This window comes from Mobula hypostoma, chromosome 15, assembly GCF_963921235.1.
Source record: "Mobula hypostoma chromosome 15, sMobHyp1.1, whole genome shotgun sequence".
Classification (NCBI taxonomy): domain Eukaryota; kingdom Metazoa; phylum Chordata; class Chondrichthyes; order Myliobatiformes; family Myliobatidae; genus Mobula; species Mobula hypostoma.
In genome coordinates this window covers 24,465,094-24,489,048 of record NC_086111.1, presented here as the reverse complement: position 1 = coordinate 24,489,048, position 23,955 = coordinate 24,465,094, and the positions used below count along the sequence as shown (strand labels likewise).

Here is a 23,955-nt window from a genome sequence, read left to right as displayed (position 1 = left end):
TTCTCAGGGTATGAGCATCACTAGCACAGCCAGCAATTATTACACACCCTTAATAGCATCTAGGTGGCGGTGAACCACATTATTCAACCTCTGCACTCTACCAGTGAAGTTATTCTCACTGTTGAGAGGCATTTTCAACCCGAAGCCTCTGAAGGATTGGTGACCTACTTCCACGTCAGGATGATGTGGGGCTCTAAGCGGAACTTATCTGTGGTGGAGGTCACAGGTTTGTGAGGTGCTGCCCATGAAGTCCAGATGAACACAACTGTGGATTTCAGAGGCGGTATACATCGCAGCCACCGTGCGCTGGTGTTGGAGAAAGTGAATGATTATGGACATGGATAGGTTGCCAATCAAGCTTTGCCCTGAATGGCACTGGAGATGGACTCCAATAATGAATAATCCATCACACTCCTGACTCATTCCTCGCTAATTCTGGAAGGGCTTTGAACCATCAGAAGGGGAGTCACTCATGGTAGGATACCCACCCAGCCTCTGACCTGTTGCTGTAGCAACAATAGTTATGTGTCTGGCCCAGCTGAACCCTGGGGATTTCTGGTGAAATTAAACAGTAATTGGGTTCCCCAGCTGTGAAAAGCAAGCCCTGCACACTGAAATGTTTTATCATCAAAGCCTTATCCCAGCTAAAATCAGCTGCAATTGAAATGCTCGAGATGATCACAAAGATTCAAAAACTTGAGAATGAATCACACTATTAACATTTTAAAACTAAACACAAACAATTAAAGTTATCTGCTTAATTCTGTTAATTTAAAAAAAATTAATAATTTGAAATTATCTCCATCTCTCTGTTGGTAGCCATTTCCCTCAATCATCCAAAGGGGGACACTGAAAGGATGAGAGGTTAACCTGGTACAGCCGCAGCAGGTCCAGTGCCCACACAATACTGGGAAACTGCAAGGAATTGGGCATCCATCTCTGGACTCCAGAAATGCAGATTCAGAGTACAATTGAGGATTTGCCATCTATAGCCAACAGGAAAATCAATGTTTAAGGTAATCCTAAGGGGAAATTCTCTGGAAAGCTGAACTGCCAGCATTGCTTTGGAAGTTCAAGGTTGTAGAGCTGGTTTGTGGTGACTCTTTTGGTGTCTGAGGGGAGAGTTCATTGAAACCCAGCAGATACTAAAAGGCTTGGATAGAGTGGAAGCCAAAAGGATGCTTCCATTTGTGGGAGAGTCTTGGATTTGAGGGCACAGCCTCAGAATAAAAGGATATTCTAAAATGTGGAATCTCTTCGGCCAGAGAGCAGTGAATCTGTTGAATTCATTGCCACAGAGGACTGTGGAAACCAAGTTATTGGGTGTATTTAAGGTAACACTTAATACTTTTTTTTTATTGGCAAGGGGATTATGATTACGGGAAGGAGGCAAGATAATGGCTTGAAAAAAAATCAGCCATGATTGAATGGCAAAGCAGATTCGATGGACTGAATGGCCTCATTCCGTCCCTATATATTATGGTTTTTCCTTCCTTCCAGCAAGTAGGAACATTATTTGGAAATACAGTTTAAAAACAGAAACACCAAAGTTAATAAGACATGTGAGCAATTATAGTGGGGGGTGCTAGTGTTTATTCCACCAGGGGTGCAGAGTTCTTCAGTTTTCTATACCACCCTGTGGAAGAATACTGAACATCAAGGAAATCAACTTCGGGAAAGTTCAGCCACCCAGTTAGTGACTAGCAATTTTTCTATTGACATTATTCAAGTGATGATCTGATAGTGACCAAGATCCCTTACAATTTCAGGCAGCAGCACCCACCTATTCTAGACCTATCAAAATTAGTGTTTTCGCATTAGATAGGTGCATAAATGAAGACTGGTTACATTAAATAATAGTTGAAACATAGAGGCAGATGACTAGTACGATCATAGTTACCAAGAATGTGGCACAAATTCCCAGCTTTAATTCTTGTGCAGCCCTCCCACTGGATCTCACCTACAAATAAATCCTTCAGCTCATGCCTACACATTACCATGACTTCAAAGACTACAGAATAAATGAACTGCCTAATATTTTCACATGAAAGTGCTCTTGAACCTATGCCAATTATCTTCACGGAACCACTTGATTGGTATTTAATCAGTGCGTCTGTGCAAAAGTATCTCAGCAATGCAAACGGGAGTCCAGCATGGGCTGACTTTATGTTGGCTATGAGAGGTATTAGTTCCCTTGGATCAAAATTCTGAGAAAATTGTTGCTTAAACTTTACCCCGTCCTTTCAATTGGTACTGCAAGTGGCCAGATGTGCTAACATCAGGGAATATATCTAACGTGCAGGCATTCTCCCCACAGTCCTACTTTTTGGCTTCTTGTCCAAGTGTGTATTTGAACAAATCAGTTCTCTTCCACATTCCTCAGAGGAACTGACTGAGAATGCAGTACGTGTGATGCACCAGGCAAATGTTAAATGAGATACAGTCAATCATTGGCCTCCTGTGTAATAGATCAGAAGGAGAGTATCATTCTAGACCTCCACTTTAAGTATCCCTTCGCAGAGCATTTCATGGTATCGTAAGCATCGTACAGAAAAGGAGAGGTCAATCAGCCCCTCTGGTCTCTGCAATCCAGTCACGTCCACTTGCTTGTGGTTTTGCTATATTAGTGCATATTTTCTTCCTCAAATATTTATTCAATCCCTTATTGAAGGCAAATATTGAATCGACATCCTCCACAGCCAGACAGGGGATTCCAAATCTTAACCACTTATTGAATGAAACATTTCCCATCACCCGCACCCCCACCTCCACATGCTGCCTGCGGTTCTTTTACCAATTACCTTAAACCAGCAGCCTCCTGTTAGACACACAACAGTCACTGGATCAGTTCTCTCCACACACTCTAAATACATCCCTTGAACTTCTGTTCTTGACTTTACCCAGAGGGTTTTCAACCCACCCATGTCCCTGCAATCCCTCAATCCTTCAGCTGTATGAGTAAATCTTCTTCAAAGAAGATGAGTGGTTATGAACATGAGAATCCTGAACTGGACAAAACGCCTACTGGGGCCACACCTATATGCAAGAAATATTTAACTCCACACCACTTTTATTAAATTCACATTCCCATGTGCTTTCTGAATTTTCCAACGTCTATGCACAGCATCTCCAGATGTATTTCTTTCTCAACTCGTTTAGCACATAATTTTTCTTCTCTTCCTTTCTGTCACCTCACACTGAATCTCATCAGTCTTGTTGATTCCATGTGTCCTCAAAGTCTTTTACCATCTTTCTCATGGTTTGCAAACACCCACAAGTTGAGTCATGCACAAACGTGTGCTCTCCATCCTGGAGTTCAAGTCACGGAGAATGTGCCAGTTATTTCATAACCTTTTACAGCTGTGTCAGCCAATTACTTAAACATGGTACAACTGGTTCACAGGAAAAAGACAATGCAGCTCTATAAAAAATACAATATGAAGAGCAAAGGAATCAATTTGTTTAGGAAATTACATCAGACTCGACTGAGAGCACAGTTAATGAAGAATAGCTGCACACAGATTATTTACTTTGCTTAAATTGGTCCCTCACTGCCTTGCTGTCAACAGGCTTGATTGACAGGAAAATTATCCAATCATACTAACTCATAGTTTGAATGCCACGTTTACCAAAATGTAGCCTTTCATAAATACCGCATAAAATTTGATGCAAACTTTTTAGGTGGTTTGTTATCACAAGTTTTCCTCTAATAAAACTGCCGAGTTTTCCAAAAGCCCTGTGACAGACTTACATGGGAACTTGCCCAAGTGCCAAAGCGTGTAGTGAGATCACATTGGCAGTATGAAGGTTATTATTTTCAGTTCTTACTCAGTAATAACTTTGAGAATGTCCACTCGCTCTAACTAGATGAACCTGGTTGAAGTGTATGACATACTGTTATTGTTCCATCATTTCATGATATCTCACCAACAATTTATTCACTATAAAGGGTCTTGGGCAGAAATGTCGACCACTTGTTCCACTCCATAGATGCTGAGTTCCTGCAACATTTTGTGTGTTGCTCTGGTTTTCTGCATCTGTAGAACCTCTTGTTTTTAAGTTATTCATGAAGAGCAATTATATCATGTTTTTTTTTTTGCATGGCATAATGATTACCATCCAGTAGGCAACTCCAAAATTTAAGATCAAGTTCAAAGTTAATTTATTATCAAAGTATATACATGTCACATATACAACCCTGAAATGCATTTTCTTGTGAGCATTCAGAGCAAATGCAATGAAATAGAGTTAATGAAAAACTGCAAAGATAGGCAAACAATCAATGTGCAAAAGATAAACTGTGCAAATTCAAAAAAAAAGAAAAACTAATAATGAGTAAGCAATAAACATTGAGAAGACGAGTTGTTGAGTCCATGAAAGTGTGTTCAAAAATTGTGGAATCAGTTCAGTGTTAGGGTGAGTGAAGCTATCCCCTCTGGTTCAGGAACCTAATATCCTGAAGTTGGTGGTGTGGGACTTGAAGCTCCTGTACCTCCTTCTTGATAGCAGTAATGAGGAGAGGGCTTGCCCTTCGTGGTGGGGGTCCTTGATGATGATGGATCACAATCAAGGCCAGGAAATATAAATGCCTCTGTAGTGCCACAGATTCTAAATGAGACCAGTTGCTGCACTGGAACACCCCGAAGTCCTCAAAGCAATTAAAAGCAAGCATTGGTAAATTTAATAGCACCTACTGTGCTGCTGATCAGTAGGAATATTGGTTTAGAGCACTTGCAGGGGTAGCAATAAGTGATCAGGACTTGCAATGGACATTTAGATGCTGTGTCTTGGAGCAAACAATAATCATTTACAGCCTCCTCATCTGGTAGCTGCTTTCCCATGGAATAGAAGCAAGCTCCATCAGCGATATTACACTCAGGAATGATAATGAAGCACAATTCCTCTTAATATCAGATTTTACTGAGGTAATTATAACTATTGATGATCACTTTAAGCTAATTTGTATAATTAATTTAGATCACATTTCCAATTATAGCCACCGCACTTAACTTTATCCTGAGGGATCACTGAACAGCTTCCCAGCTAAAATTCAAGGAAATGAAGTACAAAAACAGCTTGGAAGGTGTCCTGTTTAATGCGTCCACTGAGAGTGGCTGAGAACAACACTACAGATTAATTTACGGAAAAGCCAGCTAAGTGCACGAGGAGGAATTAGAAGGACTACAAATCACAGAGCCAATGGTACTTATGTAGAGCATAAACATAGGCACTACACGGGCTGCTTCACTGCTGCAGCACCAGCTTAAGTTACTGCAGTTATTTTTGTATCCTATTAGTAGGGCTCTTCAAACTCCCCTGGTAACCTGAACTCTGACAGCTGCTCATTACTGGCAGAGCAGATCTGTTGAATCCATCCTTGGTCTTTCCTAATTACTTGGAGATCCATACCAGAGCTTTAGGACAGTGAAGAAACTTGTGACATTTATAATCGAGGCAGATATTCCCTTTGGTGATTTTAAAAATGTGCAGGAGTTCTCTGAGGTAAATCGAGCTGCAGAACTCCAGCTTGGGCTTGGCAGTGTGGAGCACATATGCAAAGCCAACAGCAAGACATCTGATGTTATTTCAGCCACCGTAAAGGTATCAGGCTAACATTCAATTAGGTGACAGGGTGCTGGCAATAATCGGTACTGAAAATAGGTCCATTAAATATGCTATATCTGCAGACTTTGATAACAGATCCTTGTTGGATTATATACACCATGCTTCAAGTTCTAGGTCCTACTAATAAACAATAATCTCCGATATCTGCACGAGAAGGTTGTACTGAAGGACTCAAGACACCGAAGGCAAACCAATTCTAGGGCCTGAGTCAACTTCAGCAGAAACTTTTATTTGATTTTCAGTGGCAATTCTTACATGTTTGTCAGTAAACTCACATCGTGGGAGCAGTGATGAGGTGAATGAAACATACAATGCAAGGAAGAAAGATCCTCAGAAGTTAGGTCTGAAGGAAGTTCCAAACACACACAAACTGAACCATGTACAGAATCTCTTCATTATAGGAGAAGTTATTTAGTTTACTTTTGTAATTCCATGCCCTTCCTGCATTGCTGAACAGCTAGGCAAAGGTGCCAAGAAATTGTACAAACTGGACCAAGTCAGGGGAATCAGCTTAAATTCAGCAACAGATGACTTGAAAAATTACCTGTATATATTCTCTGTACTCATAATAGCACAACTTGCATGGACACCTCACGCAGGAAAGTCAATAAACTGAAAGTCAACATCCTGCCACATATGCAATCAGGAATCTAATCAGACTGCTTTGATGTGGCATAACATTTCCTCATAACCCTGTGGCCCATTCATAAATTGTCACAAACGTGGAATCACCAATCATCCATTTCACAGATTAATCATCACTTCTCTACACATTTTAACAGATCTCTCCTCTTTATCCTTTTGTTGTTGTTCTCCATTATTTTAGAACATTAGCATGAGGTTGGTGACCTGAGATACTAGCTTAATTTTGTTCTCCATGGATAATGTCTGACCTATGGTATATCAGTGCTGTACTGATGCAAATAACCTACAAGTCTTGCAATGTAACGTAATTAGAGAGTAGTAAAAGGAAATATCTTACCACGTTCAAGAGACTTGTTGATGCCTCCTGCTGACAGTGGACCATTGTGGAAATTTGTCAGGCTGTCCCTTCTACCTACCGATCTGACATTGCCATGATAACGATTGACCAATATTTGCCTTAGAGCTTCACCCTTAATAAGGCAAAACAGATCGTTAGGAAAGCTTAAGCTGCGAGAGTTTAAAAGCAAACAAAAAATTAAGATTGTTTGAAATGATTCCACCTCATAGAACATTTGGCTTTTGATGAAAACTAAATGCAAGACACCCTTACAATTCTTATCAATGGAAAGCTATTCTTCCCCGGCCAATACAACCATGAAAGACCAAACAAATAACCAAGATTAGGTAGTTATTTGTTCCTAATGGAATTTGCAAAAAGGTTGCAAGAGTGGCAGTAAGGAAGACCTCTGAGATTTTTACTTCCCTCATTAAAAAGTTGAGCTTTATTTGTCATAACATACAGTGAAATGCATTGCTTGCGTCAATCTCCAACATAGTCCAAGGATGTACTGGAGGCAGCCCACAAATGGCGCCATGCTTCCGTGCCACCACAGCATGCCCACACCTCACAAACCCATACGTCTTTGAAATGTGGGAGGAAACTGGAACACAGAGGGAACCCACACAGTCATGAAAAGAACATACCAACTCCTCACAGGCAGCCGCAGGAATTGAACCCCAATCAACTTGCTCTTGCTATTTATGCCACAGGTGTTTCTTCCCATTGCAATCGGAGTGTGACATCCTTTGGACTACTTGAGTTCAAGGACCCAACACAGCTGACCTGCATTTCTAACTGAGCTGTGTGAAAGGCATGTCAATGAGTCCCAATATTCCTGCCAGTTAAGTAGCAAGTTTTGTGCACCATTGACAAAATCTTAAAATCAGAAGATCTGACTAGGTAAATGATGAGATCACGTCACTCGAGTGGGCCTGCACCAATGGAAGCCAAGTAATAATGCTTCCTCACTTCTTACTATTTCCACTTGAATTATAAGGCAGGCAGTTTTAGTCCAACTTAGATTGGCCAATGACAAGTTTGGCTTTAATTGGCAAATTAAGTCAAGTAAAGCAAAATACATCTAAGTGTCATCAAGAAAATAGTGCTAATGAAATGCCCATAAGAACAAACTTTCGTAATTTAAATGCTCAGTCAGGAGTTTAATTTTAAAAAAAGACACAGACACACTCACTCTTCAAGCTTCATTCTATTACCCAAATGAATTTAACATGGCTTTATAATAAATTCCAGTGACAAATGATCAACTATTTATCTGTTGAGTGCTACAAGTACATGCACCATGGGATCTGACACTGAGCAATGCCAGCTTGGAATTTCCCAGGATTAACTACACACTTAGCTCTTTTTAACCAGAGACACTAAAGTTTACATCAATTAAGTCTGAGCTTGTGAACTGTGCTGGGAGAACTAACAGCAAAACTTAATCTAAATTTCAACCCCATATTATTCCATGACCTTTGGTCTCACAAATGTTAAACTGATAATGTAACAAAAAAGTAGAAGAAACAAGGAAGCCAGCTCAGCAATCAGAAATACACTGAGGATTTTTAAGACCTTGGAAAATACTGTCACTTTGATGTTCACCGACTTGCTTGGAAAGGAAGATGAGAGAGAATTGAGGCTCCCATCAAATAACTTCGTTCAACAATATGACCTAACAAATTAATGGCCCTAGGAAAACAACATAATTTCCAAAATTTTCAGTGAGACATATCTAAACATAAAACTAATTAAACAGCTAAATTGTCCATGATACTAAATACTGATAACCAATGGTAGAGCTAGCTGAATAGCCTACTCATGCTTCAATGTTCTGTATCCATTGTGTAGAAGGCCCTCTTAGAATATTTAAATAAGCTGAATAATCCTCAATTTTTTATTGGTGCTTTATACATAATATACATAATGAACATAATGAACAGTATAAAATATTATTTAAAATCTGAGAGGAGAAATATAATCATGAAACTCAACTACAAGAGAGTGAAAACAGAATAAAACCCAATGTCCATAACCAAGTTCAAAATTAATCCAACATTTTCACAGCCTGGAAGCAAATTCTCTCAACAGCACAAAAAAAAAGTAAACTCTCTTGCTTCTGCTGAGTTCCCCCAGCATTTTGTTTGTTGTCCAGATTTCCAGCATCTGCAGATTTTCTCTTGTTTTTTCTTTTGCTCTAAAGTTTGGTTTAGGTGCTTATCAGCAATTCCTGCTTCCAAAATGGGAGTTAATCATGTTTTCCATAGTTTGCAAAATAAATTGTTGTTAATTCATGATTATGCTTTGTGAGAAAACAGCTAAAATAGAAGAGAAATGTTTAAATCATAGTTTTGTTTGAATAATACAAAATTCAGATCGTGCTCCAATTTTGATAAAGGGAGATGCATTTGTTTTTGAAAACAGCAGCACATTTGGAAACATCCAATTGATTAAATGGAGATTAAAAAGTGAATCAACACCATAAACACCATGAAGTCACTAATTTACTTGATGTGAGTATATTATGAATCAGATGATCATTTCTCAGCTGTACAGTTTAAGTGGCTGATAATCCTAACACGTTAACAGCAAATTTCAGTTTCCCTGCCAAAAAGCGTCACTTCTTGGAAACCTACAGTCCAACAATAAACCCACATCCACAATGAGTGGAATCTTCAGTGTGGTGCCTGTAAAACATCTACATCACTTAAAATGGCAAACCAAAAAACCTATGATCAATACAACCAAACTAATTATTCAATAAACCAAAAAAAGCTGGTGACTCAGCAAGTCTTTACAAGTTTTAATTATCCACTTATCTTGGGCACAAGTACCTTGAAGTTGGTAGCTTTAAGTAGTCAATTACACTAAAAGGAAATAGGCAAAAGCAGGAATTCCATTTTGAATGCGATCCAAACATTACAAACAGTCTTTCAATTTCACTCCCATTATCACATCTAGGGGATTAATGTGGATTACACTGAATTTACTGAGTGACAGCTTCAGAGTCACCAACTGAAGAAATAACTACACCTCCGCAATATTTTTATTACCATTTCTTCAAAATATTAAAGAAGAGATCCAAACCCAGGTTAGTGAATTACAAATCAGAAAAAACAATCTGCAACCTTTCACATAATCGAAAAAAAACATAAGGAGCCAATAGCTCGCAATGGGCTAATTTATCATTTCATTTCTGCAGCTTTTAAAAACAACTACTGTTTGGAAATACAGGTGTAAAATAAAACATTCTCAACGACCAAAAACACAAGAGAGCCTGCAGATGCTGGAAACCCAGAACAAGATACACACAAATGCTGGAGGAACTCAGCACGTCAGGCAGCATCTATGGAAATGAATAAACAGCTAAAGTTTCAGACCGAGAACCTTCATTGGGACTGGAAATGAAGTGGGAAGATTCCAAAATAAGAAGGTGGGAGGGAGGAGTAACAAGGACAAACAAGAAGGTGGTAAGTGAAGCCAGATGTGTGGGGAAGAGGGGATGAAGTTAGAAGCAGGAAGATAAATGGAAATAGCAAACGGCTAGAGAAGAAGGAATATGATAGGAGACAAGAATGGACTATGGCAGAAAGGTAAGGATGAGTGAAAAGGGAAGGGGGAGGGGATAATTACCAGGTGGAGAAATCAATGTTCATGCCATCAGGTTGGAGGCTACCCAAGTGGAATATGAGGTGTTGCTCCTCCATCCTCACAGTGGCCTCATCATGGCAGAAAAGGAGGCCATCGACTGACATGTCGGGAAAGGAACGGGGTTAAGAATTGAAATGGTCAGCCAACCATTTCAATTCCTATCACCATTCCCATTCAGCTTCGCCTGCAGAAAGTTGCTATTTCCTGGTGGCTAGCCATTTCAATTCCTTCCTGGTGCCCCTTATCCTTCCCCTTCTTCTATGATCCACTCTATTCTCCTACCATATTCCTCCTTCTCCAGCCCTTTCCTTTTCCACTTATCACTACCCAGCTTCTTACTTCACTCCTCTCCCCCACACACCTGAATTCACCTCACGTCCTAGCTTGTCCTTCTTCCCCCCTCCCTCCACCTTCTATTTTGGCATCTTCCCCCTTCCTTTCCAGTCCCAATGAAGGGTCTCGACCAAACGTCAACTATTTATTCATTTCATACATGCTGCCTGACCTGCTGAGTTTTCCCTGCATTTTGTGTGATTCTCAACAATCAAATGAGTCCCTTCCAAAGTGCAGTATCACAGCCTCAATATTCACCATTTCTTGAAATAACCACACAGCACAAATTTACAAATGTGAAGTCATAAGAAACCAAGTGTAAATCAGCTGTTTCAGAAAGGATTTCAACATCTGCAGAAAACTCAGGACAAAAAAAAAGTCCTCCTACACAATCATAATCCAAGCCTCGTGTCAATCTCTCTTGATTTAGCTTCCTCCTTCTCCACTCCTCAATGAAGTGCAAAAAACTGATCATTCCATAAATGCGGAACACAGAATTAGGATTTTGACAGAGAATCTCACTCAACAAAAACGGTTAAATATTTTGTCCCATTGTCCACACAAAGTGATTTATACGTTCACATATAAACATCAAAACACTGCCACACCTTCAAGGCCTGTGTTACTGGAAAATAATTATGTATTTCAGGAACATGATTCCCTTTCTAAATAGTTTACACACAATATTTTACCCTGCTTCAAGCATTTTGCATCCCTCCACCCCAATATAGAATTATAATCACATTAACATATGATGTTGTGGATCATGTCTATTATCTCATCTCCTAAAGCAGACAGTCCATTTTTGAATCCATAACAAAGACTTTCTTTCCAAAAGGCCTTTTCAGCTATTCCTTGGTTTAAGGTGAGCATACGCAGATCTACATACCCGTTTCTGATCTTCCAGCTGTTTCTGTGGTAGGTTTTGATCAGGCTCCTGCAGGAAGTATGGACATGCAGAAAACAAGATTTTCTTTTTCAAGATTGTGTTGATTAACAGCAGAGATCTAAATTTTCCACACAACTACCAAACAAGAGTTAGACATTACATGCTGCATGCAATTCAAAACAGTATCCCTTCTGCTGACTTTTGTTAAGCAGTACAATATTATTTCAACTACATATTAGTGAAATAGGTAATAGCTTTTTTTTAAAATAAAATCTGTTCAAGCATTTTAAAGGAGAAAAAGGGATACGCTTAGGAGATTGGGAAAGTGCACGTTAACTACATGTGAGGTAGCAGAAGCAGCCATGCAGTTTATAGGCAAAGCACTTTACCATATACACTCAACCTTGGCCCTCCTTCCACCATAATGATGCACGTGGGTGTGTTGGTCAAGCATGTGTGTGGTTAAGGTGAAGCAAACTCTCAGCAGATTGCACAACCAACCTGTGCTAAGTATTAGCTCTAGCTTGAATGAAGTTAGCTTGCAGAGTGATGTCAGAAGGCTGTCCCTGCTCGGTTTCCTCAGGATAACTATACAACTTGCCTTAAATATGGCAAAAAAATGTTAGAGGTAAGAATCACATCCAAGATGCTCATTAAGCTTCTTCCTCTGCACCTTTCCAAACCTATCCAAACTTTTGGATTAGCAGTTAAGGGAGAAAATGACAAGACAGATATGACTTGTAACATCCTTTCCTACAGCAGTACTGTATCAGAATAGAACAAACATTTTGTTTTCAAAACACAAGGCCCCAAGGTAGCAGGATGTTCCCTTATCATTAATGACTCACCACCTACTGAAATGGAAAAGCCATCAGAATGCATTCAAATTTGATTTTGAAAACTTCATACATTTTTACAATATGACCAATACTTCTGTGAGCTGAATGAGTTTTCTGTGACCAAAAACTGCATTCAGCTTTTCAAGAGCCTGTCAGAAAAATCCCAGATGAAATTCTTTAAGTTTCACAGTTAGTAAATATGTACATGAACCTTCTATCATTAACATAATTAGTATCCTTTCAGGTCTATAACTGTTTTGAATAGAAATTGTCTTGCAAACTATTCGTTTATATATTTCTAAAGCAGATAAATAAATGACAGATGTTGATTAACACCTGCAAGGTCAATCTTACTTATGCTAGCTTTAGAGTAACTAACCAGTTGGTTCATCTTCTTGGTCTCAATTGAATTCAGAATTCCCAGATTGAACTCCATCTAGAAGTTTCCTTATCATGGATGATTCACAGAAATTGATGACACAAGAAGAGTCCAATCAGTCCACCTTCTTTATGCTAACTGAAAAAGAGCCATCTTCCAGCACCAGTCACAGCTCATTCAGTACACACATCTAAGTACAGGATAAATGTAATGCAGGTTTCTGCCTGAACCATGCTATCAGGCTTCAAAATATATACTCCTGCTACCATCCAGATGAAAAACACAACTGTTCCCCAATTCCTCTCTTATCCTACAATTACTTCAGATCACTGTCACTTACAGGAAGAACTGCCCCAAAAAGGTGGCATTTATCTTCAAGGATCCCAATCATCAAGGTCATGTCCTCTTTTCACTGTTTCTGTAAGACAGGAAGTACAGAAGCCCAAGGTCCCTAAATTAACAGGTTCAAAAACATCTGCCTTCCAACAACCAATAGGTTCCTAAACTAACCCACACAATCTTAATCCTACCTCAGCAATGGAACACTGCAGATCTTGGCCTATCATGAACTCGTCTCTGTTTGCGCATTAGTGTGTTCTTGTACTGCAATAATGTTGTACTTTTATCGCTCATGTCACTGTCTTATAGAATTAATGTACGACTTAGTTGTGCATTGTCTGAACCTACCTGCTGGTGATACAGTTTTCCATGTTCCTGCACCACACCCTACTCGTGCACATGACAAGAAACTTGACATGAATTCATCTGAGGGAAACCATGTAATCTTTTTTTATATATATATATATATATATATATATATATATATATATATACACACACACACACACAGTCATTTTGCCCATGCCTCTTTTTTTTCCAGCAATGCAATTAGATGTAAAATGCTACATGGCCCAAGGATTTTTGGGTACATACCCTATTCCCTTTTGCAACCTTCTACTTAACATATATTTACCATCTTTTCAGGGAATACATTGCAAATTATGGTCCACCACATACACTGAATTTCTCCTCTGTTACCAATCCCATGATTCTTTACTATTTATCTTAAATCTATATCCTCACCATCAAATGTCCTCAGTTAAGCACAAATCTTCCTCAACTAGCAAGTTATCCACAAAAGCAATTAGAAACCATATAGTGTCTGAATCAGGTGCACAGAGATTGGAAGTTCGGCCCCTGCAGCCATACACTTGCAGAGGCATGTTTCTTTTGTCAGTCTGAATTAATTAACAAGAGTTGGAAAGAAAAAAAATGACTTCACATATTGCCTTCAGACATGTGCCTTGCCATAATTGGATCCAAGGCTAATACAAAGCATACAGTAAGTTTTTCCTCTCTGAACCAGAGGAATATTTAATACATTCAACTACTTTTTGATCCTTTGCCATCAGCCTGTAATGTACGCACTGAACAGCTGAGCCGGTGTCAAAAGGCAGAGGTTTCCGACAAAAGTCAAAGTGTGAATTAAGATGAAGCAAAATGGGAGCATTATCTGGATTAGATAATCTACCCAAATCCATTTAAGGTCCAGGGCAAATAGTGACTGCTATGAAGGATAAGACATGCTCTGAAGATACAGCTACACTACCAAGTGAGGCATGGAAGTATTACAACTGTAGTTACTGCTGCAATATCAGAAACCATGTTAATCTGAAAGTCGTCAATTTTGCATTTGGAGCAATAAATCCAATGGTTGAGACTTAAATTCATGGGTAGGATAAGTGACCTGGGTAATGTCTTCTATACTGTTGAGATATTGCTGTCCACCAACCAGAAGTGTCTACTCAATATATTCATTAAATACTTATGTAAGGGGGTTTCGACTTTTATGTTACTGCGGAGGCTAATTAAAATGGTGTATTTGTTATGTTAATGTGGGGAATACGGCTTTGTTGTGTTAAACGTTGAGAAAGTTTACGCTAGCAGCTTGTTTTGGTTTAGAGGGTGATAAGAGAGTGCTATTAACCAATTGGGATAGTTGTTATGTTTTTGGTGTATTTGAAGATACTGTATGCGTGGGATTTTGGGGCAGAAGGCGGGAGAGCGAGACAGAGGATGGACGAGGTGCTGTGATGTCTGCTAACGGGGTCGGACCCCGAGGAGGGCGTTCGGCGAAGAGACGGAGACGGACTCATGTGGAGCGTCTGGTCGACCACCATTGTTGGTCCCAGGCGGCCAGTCGAGGTGGTCCGAGGGGTCGCAGGGTGAAGAAGGTGGTCCTTGAGTTACAACTGTTTTGTGCACGAAGAGATTGAACTTTGATAAGTGTGGCGCCTTTTATTTTCCTTTTATATTTTATTCTCTCTTAATTATATAGTTCCAGTAATATCTATAAACTGTAAATCATTTAATTGCATCTGGTGTATTGTTTGTTATTTGGGCGGGGTGGGGTACCTCACACAGCGTCCACACAAACTATTACCCAGTTTGGCGGGGCTGAGGCTGTTTCCCTAGACGACAGCGAGGCGAGCGACCCTGAGGGTGGCCGGGGGGGCTGCACTTGAAACAAATCAACCTTACCTGTGGCTGACAATTTTGTAGACAGCAGCTGGAAACAGGCCCTTCCAGCTCAACAAGCCCAAGACACCCAATTGCACCATGAGATCTGCTAACCCATATGTCTCTGGAATTTGGGAGGAAGTGAGAGCAACCAGAGGCAACCCGTGTTCTTGGGGAGAAGGTGCAAATGCCATAAAGACAGCGGGACTTGTTTTAATAATTCACTGACATACAAGTTACAAGCAAGAGTCAGCCATTTGACCCTTCCTGCCTGCTCCACAAAAGGTTATGGGTGATTTGATGGAACCTCAGTTCCTCATTACTTGCTCTGGTACAACTGTGACTGTCTGCTTCCACTGCTCCATGAGGAAGAGGCTCCAAAGATTCAGGACACTCCACATGTAAAAACATAATCTTGTCTCAATCTTAAATGGCAAATCTTAATATGGTGATCCAAGTTTTAGTCATTTTGCAGGAAGAAACATCCTTTGCACCTGACCTTTCAGTATTTTATGTTTCAATCAAATCCTTGTTCACCCTTCTAAATTTATTTAAATCTATCTGAACCATTTAAGCTTGTCTGACCTTGGAGATTTTTAATGATAGCCATCACGAGGCCAGGAGATCCCCCTGTCCTGTTTCCTGATGATGTAAAGACAAACCTTTGTGTGTGACAACTTGATTAGATAATTGACAAGTTTATTGACAATTGATGTGGACAAGTGATGCCAAAGATCATCTGTTATCGTTCTTGATCTAAGGCAACAAATCAGATTCCAAGTTAAAAAAAAAAGAACCAAATACAAAATATACAGCATGCAGTCTATAGGACTGGTCAGAATTCTCAGCAATCCCTAGGATAGCCCCAATTCCAAAAATTGCATGGTCTGCGACATCAAGCACAAGACCTTAGGACACAGGAGCAGAACGAGGCCATTCAGCGCATCGAGTCTGCTCTGGCGTTCCATCATGACTGATCCCAGATTCCACTCAACCCAAACAACCTGCCTTCCTGCCATAACCTTTGATGCTCTGACCAATCAGGAAAATATCAATTTTCGCTTTAAATATACCACAGTCTTGGCCTCCACAGCTGTCTCTGGCAGAGTATTCTACAGATTTGCTGCTCTCTGGCTATATAAAATAAATCCTCCTTACCTTCCGCCAACTCCAACGGGATCCCACCACTAAGCACATCTTTCCCTCCCCCCCGTCTCTCTGCATTCCGCAGGGATCGCTCCCTACACAACTCCCTTGTCAATTCGTCCCCCCGCATCCCTCCCCACTGATCTCCCTCCTGGCACTTATCTGTGTAAGCGGAACAAGTGCTACACATGCCCTTACACTTCCTCCCTTACCACCATTCAGGGCCCCAAACAGTCCTTCCAGGTGAGGCATCACTTCACCTGTGAGTCGACTGGGGTGATATACTGCGTCCGGTGCTCCCGATGTGGCCTTTTATATATTGGTGAGACCCGACGCAGACTGGGAGACCGCTTTGCTGAACATCTTCGCTCTGTCCGCCAGAGAAAGCAGGATCTCCCAGTGGCCACACATTTTAATTCCACATCCCATTCCCATTCTGACATGTCTGTCCACGGCCTCCTCTACTGTGGAGATGAAGCCACACTCAGGTTGGAGGAACAACACCTTATATTCCATCTGGGTAGCCTCCAACCTGATGGCATGAACATCGACTTCTCTAACTTCCGCTAAGGCCCCACCTCCCCCTCGTACCCCATCTGTTACTCATTTTTATGCACACATTCTTTCTCTCACTCTCCTTTTTCTCCCTCTGTCCCTCTGAATATACCTCTTGCCCATCCTCTGGGTCAACCCCCCCCCCCATCTTTCTTCCCGGACCTCCTGTCCCATGATCCTCTCGTACCCCCTTCTGTCTATCACCTGTCCAGCTCTCGGCTCTATCCCTCCCCCTCCTGTCTTCTCCTATCATTTTGGATCTCCCCCTCCCCCTCCAGCTTTCAAATCCCTTACTCACTCTTCCTTCAGTTAGTCCTGACGAAGAGTCTCGGCCTGAAACGTCGACTGCGCCTCTTCCTATAGATGCTGCCTGGCCTGCTGCGTTCACCAGCAACTTTGATGTATGTTGCTTGAATTTCCAGCATCTGCAGAATTCCTGTTGTTTCCTCCTTACCTTTGTTCTAAAGGATTTCCCTCAGTTTTGAGGCTGTGCCATAGGAAACATCCTCTCCACGTCCACTTCATCTAGTCCTTTCAACATTTGGTAGGTGTCAAGGAGATCCCCACCCCCCCCCCCACATTCCTCTAAATTCCAGTGAGTGCAGGCCCAAAGCTGCCAAACACTCCTTGTATGTTAACCACTTCATTCCTGGAATCATCATCTTGAACCTCCCCTGGACTCTTCCCACTGACAACACATCCTTTCTGAGATATGGGGCCAAAAACTGTTGACAATACTCCAAGTGCAACCCGACTAATATATTATAATGCCTCAGTATTATCCCCTTGTTTTTATATTTTATTCCCCTTGAAATAACTGCCAACTCATTTGCCTCCTTTGCCACAGACTTAACCTGTAAATCAATAGTCTGGGAGTCTTGCATGAGGACTCCCAAGCCCCTTTGCACCTCTGATGTCAGAATTTTCTCCTCATTCAGATAATAGTCTGCATTTTTGTTCCTTTTACCAAAATGCATTATCATACTGTAACCCTCAGCTTCAGCTAGCAGCTTAATCTAGTGGAAGCCTGCCTCCAGCCCGGCCAGACTTGAGAAATCTTGCTTGGGTGGATGCTACATGATGTGTTGCCCAGTTACAAATCTGTACTGTTAAATATCAGAGAGTACATCATATACAATTAAACAACTGAACTTTATAAATCTTAATCTGTCTATAGCAGGGGTCTGCGCGGCAGACCGGTGTAATATTGACAATATTCTTGCGGACCGGGGAGGGGGGTGGGGGGGGTGTTCAAGTAGGGTTAAACTCACCTCAACATGTCTTTTACAGTTAGAGTTGCCAACTTTCTCACTCCCAATAAAGGACAAAAGTAGCAGTCAAATCCCGGCACACAGGGAAGACTACCATGACCATGAAGCCTCGCGCGGGCACCTGTGTGCGCATGCGCGTACGTGCCGATTTTTTTCCCCCACCAATTGGTTTTGCCTTCATCTTCCCGACTATACTGTACATACATTATTTGTACTTTATACAGGCTGTGCATTTATCATATCATTCCTGCTTTTACTATATGTTAGTGTTATTTTCAGTTTTATGTGTTATTTGGAATGATTTGGTAAGTTATTTTTTGGGTCTGGGAATCCTCAAAAATTTTTCCCATGTAAGTTAATGGTAATTGCTTCTTCAGTTCACGCCATTTCGGCATGAAAGGTTTCATAGGAATGCTCTACCTTAGTGGGGGAAATATGGGACAAGGGTGGTCCCGTATGGGACAAACCAATTTAGCCCGATATACGGGATGTCCTGGCAAATACAGGACAGTTGGCAACCGTATGTTCAAGTTCAACAGTGCGTGACAGGGAATGAGGAAAGGTGCAGGTGACTCATATCGTTTCCTCACATGCTTTGCGACCCAGTACCGGTGGGCAGTCTAGTGGTTGGGGACCGCTGGTCTATAGAGTTAGTAAATAAAAAGGAAAAGGGTCCATTTTATTGAAACAGTCTAATATGCACGTTGGAGCTTTCAAATCCCTTACTCACTCTTCCTTCAGTTAGTCCTGACGAAGGGTCTCAGCCTGAAACGTCGACTGCACCTCTTCCTAGAGATGCTGCCTGGCCTGCTGCGTTCACCAGCAACTTTTATGCGTGTTGCTTGAATTTCCAGCATCTGCAGAATTCCTGTTGTTTGGAGCTCACAGTTTCATCCATTTGTTCCCCATCAACCTCCGAGCGTCACTGACCCCCAGACCCTCGCTCCAAGTCCACTCCGTCCATCAGTCTACCAACTCTCTCCACTCACGTCTTCTCCCTTCATCTCTCTCCGACAAGAGACCGCGAAATTCCTTCTCTCAGACCCACAAGAAAGACCAATATTCCTCTCATTGGATGGCACACATTCCAAAACCCCTGTTATCTCTAGTCATAATCCAAACATTGCTGCTACAGAGAAACCATTACCTTAGCAGTAAAACATTACAGAGGCCATTTCATTAGCAGTGAAATATTGCACAGAAACCATTACATTAGCAGTGAAACCTTACAGCGCGTTACATTTCCCAACACTGTTCTATCTACCACTTTTTTGCCCATTCTTCCAATTTGTCTCAGTCCATCTGCAATCACTTTGCTCCCTCAGCACTACCTACCCCTTCACCTATCTTTGTATCATCTGCAAACTTTGCCACAAAGCTATCAATTCCATTAGCTAAATTATTGACAAACAATGTGAAAAGTAGCAGTCCCAACACTGTCCCCTGAGGAACACCACTAGTCACTGGCAGCCATCCAGAAAAGACCTCCTTTATTCTCATTCTCTGTCTTCTGTCTGTCAGCCATTCCTCTATCCATGCCTGTACCTTTCCCATGATGCCATGGAATTTTATCTTGTTAAGCAGCCTATGTGTGGCACCTTTATCAAATGCCTTCTGAAAATAAAGTAAATGACATCCACTCCCTTTCCTTTGTCCACCCTGCTGGTTACTTCCTTGAAGAACTCACAACAGATGTGTCAGGCAAGATTTCCTTTTGCAGAAACCATGCTGACTTTGATTTACTTTATCACTAGTCTCTAAGCACCCTGAAACCTCATCCTCAATAATGGACTTCAACACTTTCCCAACCACTGAGGTTAGGCTAACTGGCCTATAATTTCCTTTCTTTTGCCATCCTCCCTTCTTAAAGAGTGAAGTGACATTTGCAATTTTCCATGCCAGAAACAAGTGATTCCTGTCACTTTAGCAACCTCTCACAGGACTCTGGGATGAAGTCCATCTGGTCCAGGTGACTTACCCACCTTAAGACCTTTGAGTTGTCTAGCACTTCTTCTTTATGTAATAGCAATGGCACTCACTCCTTCTCCCAGACTCTCACGGACCTCTAGCACACTGCTGGTGACTTCTACAGAGAAGAGCAAAGCAAAGTACTTACTAAGTTAATCCGCTATTTCTTTGTCCCACGTTACTACCTCACCAGCATCATTTTCCAGAGGTCCAATATCAACCCTCACCTCCCTTTCACTCTTTATATAACTGAAAAAGCTTTATATCCTACTTTGTATGATTGGCTAGTTAGCCCTTATATTTCATCTTTTCCATTCTTATGGCTTTTTTAAAGTTGCCTTCTGTTAGATTTTAAAAACTTCCCAATCATCCAACTTCCCACTCACTTTTGCTACATTATATGCCTTTTCCTTGACTCTTATGCAGTCCTTAACTTCCTTTGTCAGCCACGGATGCCTACCCCTGCCATTTGAGAACTACGTCTGGGGGACATATCTATCCTGTGCCTTGTGAACTATTCCCAGAAACTTCAGCTATCTCTGCTCCGTCGTTATCCCTGACAGAATCCTCCGTCAATCTATCTGGGCAAGTTCACCTCTCATACCTTTGTAATTCCCTCTATTCCACTGCAATACTGATACAACTGACTTATGCTTCTCCCTCTCAAATTTCAGGCTGGATTCAGTCATATTATGATCACTGCCTCCTAAGGGTTCCTTTACCTTAAACTCCCTAATAAAATCTGGATTATTATGCACCACCCAATCTAAGATAGCCTTTCCCCTAGTAGGCTCAAGCAGAAGCTGCTCCAAAAAGCCATCTTGTAGGCATTCAACAAATTCCCTCACCTGTGATTTGACACCAACCTGATTTTCCCAATCCCCTTGCATACTGAAGTCCCCCATTATATTGTGACATTATCCTTGTTACATGCCCTGTCCAGCTCCATTTGCAATCTCAACCCCACATCTTGGCTACTATTTGGAGGCCTATATATGATTCTCATAATTGTATTTTTACCCTTGCAATTTCTTAACTCCACCCATAATGATTCAACATTCTCTAACCCTATGACACCTCTTTCTAAAGATGTAATTCCACCTCTTACCAACAGAGCCACACTATCGCCTATGCCTTCCTGCCTGTCCTTTCAATACAAAGTAGATCCTTTGATATCAAGCTCCCAACTATGGACCTTCTTTCAGCCATGACTCAGTGATGCCCACAACATCATACCGACCAATCTGTAACTGCACCATGAGGTCATCCACCTTATTCCAAATATGACATGCATTTAAATACAACACCCTCAATCCTGCATTTTTCACCCTTTGAATTTTGCCTCTGTGGTACTTATTATGTTGGGTTAGTTTGGAGAAGAGAATGGTTCATATTTTCATGACTGTGAACAATCAGAGCTTTCAGTCAAAGTTTGGGGATCACTGGCTTCATTCCATGCAAGAGGGAACAAGGTTGTATTTAAATCTGTAGAGAAACAATTGATAAACATGTCCAACTCTTGCGGACAGTAGTAGTCAAGACAGGCTCACGGAATAACTAGTGTCCCTGAGCCAGAGTTTACAAAACATTGAATAAATCATGTGCCTTGCTTATTGAAAACAAATTATGTTAATGTCATACAATGCAAGGCCACATGCTTAATATTCACAACATGGACATGTTCCAACTCTGCAAAAGATGATGATGAGAAGGAGGGGATAACAAGAAATTGGACATCGAGCAAGGGAATCAGGGATGCATTTCTAAAGGAAAAGGGATTATATTGTGCGGCTATGAGAAAGAGTTTGAAACTTTATAACTAAAGGCACTGAGATGACAACTTTCCATATATGATTAAACAACATCTGGAAAGTTGTCATCCCAGTGCCTTTTAGTTATCGAGTTAAACCGATTAAGTATTGAAAGGTGGATGTGGAGAGGACGTTTCCTATGGTGGGGGAAATCTAGGACTAAAGGACACAGTTTCAGAATAGAGGTACATCCATTTAGAAATGGAGATGAGGAGGAGTTCCTTTAGCCAATCTGTAGAATTCATTGACACAGGTGACTGCGGAGGCCAAGTTACTGGGTATATTTAAAGTGGAGGTTGATAGATTCTTGATTAGAATGAAGGGACATGGGAAGAAGCCAGGAGACTGGGACTGAGGGGGAAATGGATCAGCCATGATGAAATGGCAGAGTGGACTTGATGGGCCAAATGGCCTATTATTTCGGCTCCTAACAACTTGTGGTCTTAAATTCCTACAGCTTTAAACAGAAGGATTAAATTGGTAAGTGACATATGCACTTCACACGCACAAGTGAGAAGCCCAAGTTCTTTTCCAACGAATCACATAGAAAAGGCAGAAATGCCCTATTTATTGTTTAATAAGGCAAAACATATGTTACTGTTTAACTGCTGAGTATTTTCTGCATTCCCATTTATTTCAGATTCCTAGCACTGTTGTGATCTGCACTTGACAGTTCCAGAGTTGCTTTATTTTCTCTATCTACCTCTGTTTACACCCTAAGCATCATGAAGGATTTTTCCCCACCACCCACTTCTCGGAACTCAGGCCTCTGTGCTAAGATGCAATGGAGCAGGTGCAAAGTCCATCATCTTTGACACTGGCTATAGACCTCAGAAAAGGAAGCAAATTCAGAGAAGTTTAGAAAACCACGAGGAGTATGGGTAAGCAGGATGATCATGGACTTTTCACCATGGTTTGGAGAGGTGAAAACTAGAGATCACAGATGCAAGACAAGAGGGGGGAAATTTTAAAGAAGCTTTGTTACACAGAGGGTAATAAGTACTTGGAATGAGCTAGCAGAGGAAGTGGTTGCTGAGGTCACTACTGTAGCACTTAAGAGGAATTTAGATAGGTACATAGAGCGGAGGGGTTTGGAGGGTTATGGGCTGAATGTGAGCAACTGGAACCAGTGGGGAGAATGTCAAAGTCATCCAGATTAAAAAAAGCAGATGATTTGATCCAGTGATGTTGGCTGAGGGAAAAATACAAGGCAGGCCAACTCGAGAACCTGCTTTCCATTCAGAAAGCCCAAAATCCATTTCTTTCACCCAAGAGGAGCTCCATGATAATTTCAAACCAGTGTTAACACCACGGCAACATACATCAAAGTTGCTGGTGAACGCAGCAGGCCAAGCAGCATCTATAGGAAGAGGTGCAGTCGACGTTTCAGGCCAAGACCCTTCGTCAGGACTAACTGAAGGAAGAGTGAGTAAGGGATTTGAAAGTTGGAGGGGGAGGGGGAGATCCAAAATGATAGGAGAAGACAGGAGGGGGAGGGATAGAGCCGAGAGCTGGACAGGTGATAGGCAAAAGGGGATACGAGAGGATCATGGGACAGGAGGTCCGGGAAGAAAGACAAGGAGGGTGGGGTGTGTGACCCAGAGGATGGGCAAGAGGTATATTCAGAGGGACAGAGGGAGAAAAAGGAGAGTGAGAGAAAGAATGTGTGCATAAAAATGAGTAACAGATGGGGTACGAGGGGGAGGTGGGGTCTTAGCGGAAGTTAGAGAAGTCGATGTTCATGCCATCAGGTTGGAGGCTACCCAGACGGAATATAAGGTGTTGTTCCTCCAACCTGAGTGTGGCTTCATCTTTACAGTAGAGGAGGCCGTGGATAGACATGTCAGAATGGGAATGGGATGTGGAATTAAAATATGTGGCCACTGGGAGATCCTGCTTTCTCTGGCGGACAGAGCGTAGATGTTCAGCAAAGCGGTCTCCCAGTCTGCGTCGGGTCTCACCAATATATAAAAGGCCACATCG

At 41.4% G+C, this 23,955-nt stretch overlaps 1 protein-coding gene across 9 annotated transcripts in view; it reads right to left on the bottom strand.

Annotated features, from left to right (window-relative positions):
- The window catches only part of LOC134356755 (inositol 1,4,5-trisphosphate receptor type 1), a 552,079-nt gene that overhangs the window by 234,340 nt on the left and 293,784 nt on the right, over positions 1-23,955 (bottom strand). For 5 of the 9 annotated variants that reach the window (XM_063067855.1, XM_063067853.1, XM_063067854.1 and 2 more), the window contains exons 40-41: positions 11,484-11,531; positions 6,608-6,740 (exon numbers count right to left, since the gene is read on the bottom strand). In XM_063067855.1, coding sequence (XP_062923925.1) covers positions 6,608-6,740; positions 11,484-11,531 — 181 coding nt within the window. The remainder of the gene's footprint in view (positions 1-6,607; positions 6,741-11,483; positions 11,532-23,955) is intronic. The other 4 variants (XM_063067858.1, XM_063067861.1, XM_063067859.1 and 1 more) reach the window with 1 other exon arrangement.